The sequence below is a fragment of the Gymnoscopelus braueri genome, assembly GCF_963280865.1.
Source record: "Gymnoscopelus braueri genome assembly, chromosome: 16".
Classification (NCBI taxonomy): domain Eukaryota; kingdom Metazoa; phylum Chordata; class Actinopteri; order Myctophiformes; family Myctophidae; genus Gymnoscopelus; species Gymnoscopelus braueri.
In genome coordinates this window covers 41276695-41286735 of record NC_137616.1, presented here as the reverse complement: position 1 = coordinate 41286735, position 10041 = coordinate 41276695, and the positions used below count along the sequence as shown (strand labels likewise).

The following is a 10041-nucleotide window of genomic DNA, read 5'->3' as shown; positions in this document are numbered from 1 at the left end:
TGTGTGTGTGTGTGTGTGTGTGTGTGTGTGTGTGTGTGTGTGTGTGTGTGTGTGTGTGTGTGTGTGTGTGTGTGTGTGTGAGTGAGTGAGTGAGTGAGTGAGTGAGGGTGGGGTTAAGCTACGTTGAAAATATAGCAAACAGCATATTATAGTCATTATCCACCTCCTCATTATTATTATTATTGTTATTATTATTAGGATATTATGAGTGCAGGATTATGATTGTTCATGGATTTCTTAGGCCCACTTCTATAGCAGAGGAAATTTGTCATATAGGTGGAAATACCCCAATGTCCACAACACACACAGCACGTGCATCAACGTGACAAATCAATAGGCTATTCTTTGTCTGTTTAAATAGTTTCTGAAGGTTAATGTCTCGACAGAGATGTTTATCAATAGACAGACGCATTGATCTTATAGGCTACTGTAAAATCCTCACTTTAGGCTATTATGTACACAGACAACTCCTGTGAATTTAACCTTTGAGTGTGATATCATGTCATGCATCCATGTGATGTTCTTTTTACACTGATATTTAACCTTTGAGTGTGATGTCCTGCATCCATGTGATGTTCTTCTTTACACTGCATGATATGTCCCAGTTGCATCCATGTGATGTTTTTTATTATTTATAGAGTTACACATGAGGAGGACTTTTACTGGAGTATTTCCAATTTTCAGTACTTTTACTTCTACTCCACTACATCTCAGAGGCAAATATTGTACTTTTACTCTTTTACTTTAGATTATTATTACAAAGCATTCTCTAACCACTTCAGCCCTATATTCTTTGGCTATTTGAAAATAGCTGATCTAGAAGCTCACAACGCATTGTGAGCTTGTAGATCTGCTATTTTTAAAAGATTTGTACACATTTTATGCATTTGAAAAGTTGTGAAATGGGACATTCTGCATAATGAGTACTTTCTACTGTTGGTACTTTAAGTACATTTTGATACCAATACTTTTGTACTTTTACTCGAGTACATTTTGAATTCCGAACTTTTACTTGTAAGTATTTCTACATGGTGGTATTGATACTTTTACTCAAATAAAACATTTAGAGTACTTTTTCCACCACTGACAAATGGATAACTGAGGAGGACTTCACTGTACAGTATGTATAATAATCAGTGTCCTATGCACCATGTGTGCGTCTCTCTCTCTCTCTCTCTCTCTCTCTCTCTCTCTCTCTCTCTCTCTCCCAGACGTTCAGCGGTGTGTCCATCCTGTCCACGCTGCAGTCCACGCTGACCCTATGGTCCCTGCGGGGCCTCAGCCTGCCCATGTACGTGGTGTTCAAGCGCTGCCTGCCGCTGGTCACGCTCAGCATCGGCGTGTGCGTCCTGAAGAACGGGGTGCCGTCCATCGGAGTCACCATCGCCGTGTTCATCACCACCACCGGGGCTGCGCTGGCTGGTAAGATTTGTGCACAGTCACACACGCACTCACGCACGCACGCACGCACGCACGCACGCACGCACGCACGCACGCACGCACGCACGCACGCACGCACGCACGCACGCACGCACACACACCAATGGGGTAAAGTAACTAAGTACATGTACTCAAGTACTGTACTTAGGTACATTTTTAATACATTTTGAACTTGTGAAAAGGAACATTTCATTACATCAAAATGTACTACAAGTATATTTTGATGCTGATACTTTTGTACTTTTACTCAAGTACGTTTTGAATACATTGCACATTGCAGTATTGTTACTTTTACTTAAGTAAAACATGTGAGTACTTCTTCCACCATTGACACTCTCACACACACACACACACACACACACACACACACACACACACACACACACACACACACACACACACACACACACACAATGTATCAAAATTATATATTTTTTTAAATACTGGTGTGAGAAAATGTAATTAGAAAATGAGTAATTTGAAAATAGAAAAATACTATACATTGTTTTAGGCATTTAGCGGATGTCTTTTTCAGGAGGGATTTACAATAAGTGCACTAAAGGACCACTTCACCCATTTTCAAACTTATCTTCACTCTAACCTCAGTGGCCTTGAGGTTAGAGTGTCCGTCCTGAGACTGGGAGGTTGGGGGTTCGATCCCCGGTCGGGTCATACCAAAGACTGTCATACCAAAGACTGTCATACCAAAGACATACCGTTGCTTCCTGCTTGGCACTCAGCATCAGGGGTTGGATACTAACGTCATGTCCAGGGGGTGTAATTGTAGTACTTGGTGTACATCACGCTGCCTCACGCTAAGGAAAACAGGACATACGGGCCTCAGGGCTTGGCAAGGCTTAGTTGTGTGAGGACCATATTATATATGGTCCTCCTCACTAATGCTCGTCATAAGATGGCACAAGTTCTGTCTACTGGTGCTGTGGAGGGCTGTGGACAGTTCTGAAACCTGCCCAGTGACATCATTGAAAGGCAGATTTTGTAATTTCACATTTATTTTTATTTTTTTATGCAAGAACAATGGCTTCTATTTCAGCATACTAACTTTCCAGGAAGAGAAAGGTTGTAGTTTCTAATAGCTTGGAATCCCCATTGTTGATGTCTAGTTACTAGTTACTTAGCAGATGTAAATTATTACATTATAAAACATACATTAACCACTTCAGCCCTATTTTATACCAAGGCTATTTTCAAACATTTGAGTACTTTTACTTTTGGTACTTTAAGTACATTTTGATACCAATACTTTAGTACTTTTACTCAAGTAAATTTTAAATTCGGGACTTTTACTTGTAACAGAGTACTTCTACATTGAAGTATTGACACTTTTACTTAAGTAAAACATTTGAGTCTACTTTTTCCACCACTGATTATTCCGACCGTTAGGTTAGGTTAGGGAATAATGGGCCGTCGGAATAATCACACGTTATCAATGTTATTGACAATGTTTTGGGGATATTCGCAAGTCATTAAAGCCATTAAAGGCAAAGGCTGGGGGGGAAGGCAGGTACATTGCTCAGATAGAGTCCATAGGGGGCTTGAGCCTCTGCCCTTTTGCCCTCAGAGTCTTAAATGTGTTCGTTTTTCTGGCGGGTGTTAATTGTATTTTTTTCCTTTCTTTATTAGTTATTGAAATTCTATCAGATATAAAGAGGGACCTGTATAGTAGTATCCATGAAAAATTACACCTCATCAATTATGATTGATTAATTGATTCATTCACATGTCACACTGCGACTTTTTGTGAGTTTGTATCTGCTATTTTGGGTTTCGTGTATTGGTGTAGTAGATGGAAAAAGGAGGGGGGGGGGGCAAGGAGAGAGCCCTAGGGGACCCCGTTCAACAAAATATATACACCTACGTAGGGTTGAAGTGGTATTGAATGTTGCATATAGCGGTTTGAATTTGGGCAGCGCTGGCTGCTTGCAGCGAGAAGCTGACAGCTGACAAAGTGTGTCTATGTGGTGTGCATGGTGACTTGCAGAAATGATTAGCCCTGGGCCTGGGGTGAACGTGATGTAGACGTAGAGAGCTCAGCTGACATCATACACTCATTCACGCTGCGCCCTCTGGGTTCCACTGGTGGAAAAAGTACTTCGGATATTGTACTTATTAAGTAAAAGTAAGCAATACCACAGTGTAGAAATACTCTGTTACAAGTAAAAGGCCTGTGTTCAAAATGTTATTTGAATAAAAGTACAAAAGTATTGGCATCAAAATGTACTTAAACTAGCAAAAGTAAAAGTACTAAAATCTTTGAAAATAGCAGATCTAATATCAGATCTAATATCTAATAGCAGCTCACAACGTGTCGGGATGCGACGCGTTGTGAGCTTGTAGATCGGCTATTTTCAAATAGCCTAGGTATAAAATAGGGCTTAAGTGGAATGTGTGTTTCATAATATAATAATGTATATCTGCAAAGTAACTACTAACTAAAGTTTTCAAATAATTGTAGTGGAGTAAAAGTACAATATTTGCCTCTGAGATGTATTGGAGCAGAAGTAGAAGAGAATTAGAAATACTCCAGTGAAATAAAAGTACCTCAAAATTGTACCTAAGTACAGTACTTGAGTAAACGTACTTAGTTGCTTTCCACCACTGCTGGGTTCTGAAGGAGAGGAAGTCAAGGATCCATCCAGCCAAACTAGGCCAGCACCAAAGTAGTTATTAGAGAGTTCATCCACCAACAGGTGGGGTAACCTTGTGTTGAAGGCTGATGAAAGCTTGATTTGTAAGCCAATATCTAAGTGCTTGGCTCAGCTAGAGAGACTGGAGAGAGTCAATCAGCCTTCGTTGCTGAAACTGGGTGGAAACAATTTCAATTTGGAGATTAAAAAAATAACAACTGCATTGCAGTACCAACGCAAATACTTCAGGGCGGTCGTTCGTATTTGGGACGGTATCAGGACTGGTTTTCAAAGCGGTGGGCGTACGTACACTACTGTAGGTTTGTATTGTTAGCGTAGGATTCCTCTGCTGTTCTAGCAACTTCATCGAATTTAGATGTCACCAGACACATCGGTAGGCACTGGGCAGGGATCTCATAATGTCTGGCTACACAAGACTAAACGAAAATCAACAAATTTAGCTTGGCATGAGTTTCACTGCCCTCTAGGTGTTTGAATAGACGAGCATTCGAGCAAGCAAGGTGTCAGTAGTACTTTGTAGGTACACTGCCCTACAAAGGGCAGTAATTATGCAAAGTTTCAACAATGATAACGATTTTATTCAAGTGTTTCAACTGGCCAGACAAACGGGTTATTTGTATATAAGTGATATTTCACTAATTGTACATGCATTCATGTGGTACATGTTTATCTCCCTAAACCACGACGGCTGGTTTGACCTTTGATCCAAATAAATAACTAAATTTTTACCAGAAATGTAGTTAGTTACTATTATGCTTTTGTAGGGCAGTACACCCCGCCCAGCCCAATACAGTACGCAAGCTGAAACGGATCAAGGAGGTGCTTTTTCTTTGAACACTCTCAAAGATGGTTTCCGGGTCCGTTGGGGTCTGCCTCCTTTCAGTCTCTCTTTGTGTTTTGCTCTCTGACTTTTTACCTCTCTGTTCTCCTCTTCCTGCGTCACTCTTTTTTCTTTCACTTTACCCGCTTTTATCCGACCTCCCTCCCTTTCCTGTCTCCTTGTATAGCTCTGTCTCATCTTTTCTCCTCTCCCTTTCATTCTCCCTTTGTTGCCTCTCTCCCTGACTTTCAATCGCTCTATCTATACCTTCCTTCCGTTCTCTTTGTTGTTCTTTCTCGCTCTGTCTGCCTCTCTCTCTCTCTCTCTCTCTCTCTCTCTCTCTCTCTCTCTCTCTCTCTCTCTCTCTCGCTGCATCTGCCACTCATGCACCAAACCCTGAAATGATTCCCTGCTTTAACATTGAACTACTACTAAGTCAACATTCAAAATAACACAATATCCCTCTTGTCTTTGCCCTGCATGCATGAGCTTGTCAGGACCAATTTGGCCAGTGGCTAAGAAACAACCCAATGGACAACTAAAAAGTCGTTTTGTTATTTCCATAATGATTATCATAGACTAATAGCGTTCTTGCTGTATGTTTATAACCTTTGGGAACACACAAAGAGTGCCTCGAACATTTAATTCCCGCTAATCGGTACATTCTCCTATCTCATTATTCATACTGACCCTCAAGTCATGAACAGCACCTGAAGTCGATAATTCATTTTCTGAAAACATTGCACCCCCCCCCTCCCCCCACGCACACACACACACACGCACGCACGCACGCACGCACGCACGCACGCACGCACGCACGCACGCACGCACGCACGCACGCACGCACGCACGCACGCACGCGCGCGCGCACACACACACACACACACACAATTGGTGCTGTCCTACTGCAGCTTGGACTTGTGTGTAGGCAGTCTACAGCTAAGCTCTATTTGCCCTCTACTGTATATTAATGTGTTTGAGTGCTGTGTGTGTTTCTGTAGGTACATGTGTGTGTCTGTCATAGTCACGCACCTCCACACATGCACACACGCATTGAATTAACCACTTGAACCCCAGTCTATTTGCCTCCCCATTCTGGTGGAACATTCGGTGAAAATAGCCGAATGTTACGATTTAGAGAGAGAGAGAGAGAGAGAGAGAGAGAGAGAGAGAGAGAGAGAGAGAGAGAGAAAGAGAGAGAGAGAAAGAGAGAAAGAGAGAAAGAGAGAGAGAGAGAGAGAGAGAGAGAGAGAGAGAGAGAGAGAGAGAGAGAAAGAGAGAGATTTGGAGAGAGAAATGATGAAAGTGCTAAGAGAAAGCCATACCATACCCCACACACACACACACACACACACACACACACACACACACACACACACACACACACACACACACACACACACACACACACACACACACACACACACACACACACACACACACACACAGACACACACACACACACACACACACACACACACTCTCTCGCAGGACCCCGCTGGCAAAGTCATGGCGCCAGGGTTCAGCGAGGGCATGCCACTGCACCGTGTGACCCCTTTGAGAAGGCAGACCTGTACATCAAGTCTGACATTCCCTATAGCATGCAATTCAATCAGGCCTGAGAAAAAGTGACACGGAGTGGGAGGGCTTGCTGCCCTCGCCGTCAGACGCAGCCATCATGCAGCCGCGACACCGAGGAGGTTCACCGGCAGGACAACCATATCAGCCCCGGAGGGGGAGAGGGGGTGGAGGGGTCTGCCGAGAGGCCTACGAGGATGACAGCTCAGATGAAGAGGCGGGCGTTATGGAACGCAAAGTGCTGTAGTCATTCATACACATGCACACAGACACCCCCCCCCCCCCCTCCGCATCTTTCCATCATTCCCATACCTCCAGTCTTCCATCTCTCTCTTTGACAAGAAATCCAGAGGATAGCACTTAAAAGCATTTAATTAAATCACTTATTTCCAAAGTAAAGACAGAGACAAATATATCGTCTCTGTCAGGTGGAAACTTTCCATATCCAAAACTGTTACTTTTTAGGATTCAAATAAAAAATAGCAAAAGTAGCAGATCGACAAGCTCAAAGCTACTTTAGATACTTTTGTGTGAAGCTGCAGTATTATCAAGTAGGGCATTCATTTCATTTACGAAAAAAAACACAAAAAGTTAGAATATGGAGATAAGAGTTTTATGCCAGACAGCAACTATATGTATGCAGCTTACCTGTGGTGCACATACAAGAAAGGTATAGCATGCTTATGACTGATTGCTTTTAAGTCAGAATCCCGCCTAGACGTAACGGAACGATATCTGGTCATCGAGGTATCTCGGCTGGCCTCGGCCCTGTGTGACTGGGTGCGTACTCATGATTGTGAATAATTTCACGCCAAATGACTCATAAACGACCTGATCTTGTATTAAAATCTGTGTGTGTGTGTGTGTTCACAGGGGCTGGGGATCTAACTGGTGATCCGTTCGGTTATGTGACGGGGGTCCTGGCTGTGATAATCCACGCCTCCTACCTGGTGCTGATCCAGAAGACCGCCACGGACAGCGAACACGGACCACTGACTGCACAGTACGCCATCGCTATCATGGCCTCACCGGTAACTAATACACCTGTCTGTGTGTGTGTGTGTCTGTGTGTGTGTGTGTGTGTGTGTGTGTGTGTGTGTGTGTACGCACACTGCTGGCCATGCAATACACCATCACTTTTGTTGCCCTGCTATTAACTGATATATGAATGAGAGAGAGAGAGAGAGAGAGGATATTGTAGTCTGTATCCGATGTATCCTATGTATCCCCCCCTCCCACGACCCCCACCCTTTGAGTGACAGGCACACCCACACATCTACTCAGAGACTTCTTCATATTAGCACATCCTGCACTTTATACATTCATGCACTCACCACACTACATGACTTCACACACACCTCATACTAAAGGACAGCAATATAAAACAAGCTGTATAAGCTTTTTTGCATGTTTATTTCATGATCAATCAATCAATCAATCAATCAATCAATCAATCAATCAATCAATCAATCAATCAATCAATCAATCAATCAATCAATCAATCAATCAATCCATCCATCCATCCTTCATCCTCCAGTGTTCCTAACATAGGCCCTGTTTTGGGTCACATTTTGGACATCAAACCAGTTCATTGTGGGCTGGATGGATTGATGTCTCTAGATGCTCACGTTCTCTGAAGGGGTTAATAAAAAACATCTCTCCTCTGCTCCCCACCAGGTCCTCCTGGTGTGCTCCTTCGTCTCCATGGACGCCGTCAACATGTGGACGTACCCCGGCTGGAAGGACCCCCACATCTCGTGCATCTTCACGCTGTGCGTGTTCATCGGCTGCGCCATGAACTTCACCACGCTCCACTGCACCTACATCAACTCGGCCGTCACCACCAGCTTCGTGGGCGTGGTGAAGAGCATCGCCACCATCACCGTGGGCATGCTGGCCTTCACCGACGTGGTGCCCACGCGGCTGTTCATCGCCGGCGTGGCGGTGAACACGGTGGGCTCCGTCACCTACTGCATCGTGAAGTACTTCGAGACCAAGAGGAAGCTCACCTACCAGGACCTGGAGGAGGACGGCGCGAAGGACGGGCCGCTGGCGGGCGAGACGTACAACGAGAAGCCCCCGCTGGACGACGCCGGGGTCGGGGCGGGCGTGGTGGTTCCCGACGGCATGGTCGGATCCCAGTCCCAGTCCCCCGTCGCGGACGGAGACGAGGCGCTGTTGATAAGCAAAGGAGAGGCCGACCCGGAGGCCGCGTTAGCAAACGGAGACGCGTGGCCGTCGGAGGACGGAGGCAAGCGGAGCGGCGTGATGTCAGAGCAGGACGTTGTGGAGATGCAAAGGGAGCACCTCCAGAGCGGGACGACCGCCGGCGCCGCTCCTCAGGGCCAGTCGCTCAGTGACAGCTACGCCGGCGTGTGGAGGTCCGTCAGGCACCTGCAGGCACCTTTCATGAAGAAAGACACGCTGCTCGATAACATGGAGGAGCAGCAGCCAAGCCCCTGATGTGAGACGGGAGACTAGGAAGACACTAGAGACTAGGAGAGGACAGGCCAGTCTAAGGACAGAGCCTATAGAATGACATGAGAGAGAGAGAATGGAACATAGAAACCCCTGAGGAGAGGAGAGGGGTGCAATACAAAGGACAAAAACCTGGATGCAGAGAAACATTTGTCTAAAGCCTTGTGTCCACTGGGCACGTCCCTTTTAGCTAGCAGCGCTAAACAGATGCTTATAGGAAGTGCTGGTCACAGTCATGCTGCTGCTATGCAAGGGCAGATTTAGGAATTTTTAGACCCATTTCAAAGTGTCATTGTGCCCCCCCCCCCCTCACCCACACGCCACAAATATTATTATTTTGTTCTTAAATTAAATAATAATTGTTGTGTTTGCCTGTCATGCATTTCCCCTGTGAGCTTGTGTTTTTGAGCACTTCGCGTTGTGCATCCTCCTGAGTCTGAGTTCAGGTCAACGACAGTGCTGTTATGTTGACGACTGCGACTGAGCAGTTTTGTACGTGAACTCTCTCTATTCTGTATGTGTCGCACATAGTTGCAGTGATAAACAAAATGAAACAGACTCGCCAGCTTGCGTGTCGTTTACAAAAGAGTACATTTTGTCGACTGGGACGGCGCCAGACCTTTTCACTTTTGCTTTGCCGAGTTGACCGCCAGTGCTGTGCGTGGACTCACTGGAAGCATGCCGGTCTTTGTGTCAGCTGATCTTTACAACAGAATCTGACAAGCTTCATACTTAGGACGTACAGGAAACATGATATGCGCAGAATCTGCTTTACTCTTAACAGACCCCTCGAACAGACCCCTTGCCCGCGCAGGCCCCCTGGTGGCATTTGAGCCCGTTTCATTAGAAAAGGTTGAAACATGGCTAAATCCGCCCTCTGTTGTTTCAGTATGTGGATGTTATAATTTTTTTTAAAGTGGTTTGAAGTGCCAAGCTGAGCTCTTTTGCGAAGAGTCGAACCGTGTTGGACTTTGACGTCTAGCACTCGGTGGGCTCAGCACTAGGAGCATGCTTGAATGTGCAACAGTGGGTCCTCTCCATTGTTAGCAATGAGTG

General features: G+C 45.1%; 1 protein-coding gene across 1 annotated transcript in view; it reads left to right on the top strand.

The window, feature by feature from the left end:
• slc35d3 (solute carrier family 35 member D3) overlaps positions 1-9534 on the top strand; it is an 11430-nt gene extending 1896 nt beyond the window's left edge. Inside the window, exons 2-4 of the mRNA XM_080452534.1 lie at positions 1212-1422; positions 7381-7538; positions 8185-9534. Of these exons, the coding sequence (XP_080308660.1) occupies positions 1212-1422; positions 7381-7538; positions 8185-8970 (1155 nt within the window). The 3' untranslated portion in view covers positions 8971-9534. The remainder of the gene's footprint in view (positions 1-1211; positions 1423-7380; positions 7539-8184) is intronic.
• The last annotated feature ends 507 nt before the right edge of the window (positions 9535-10041 follow it).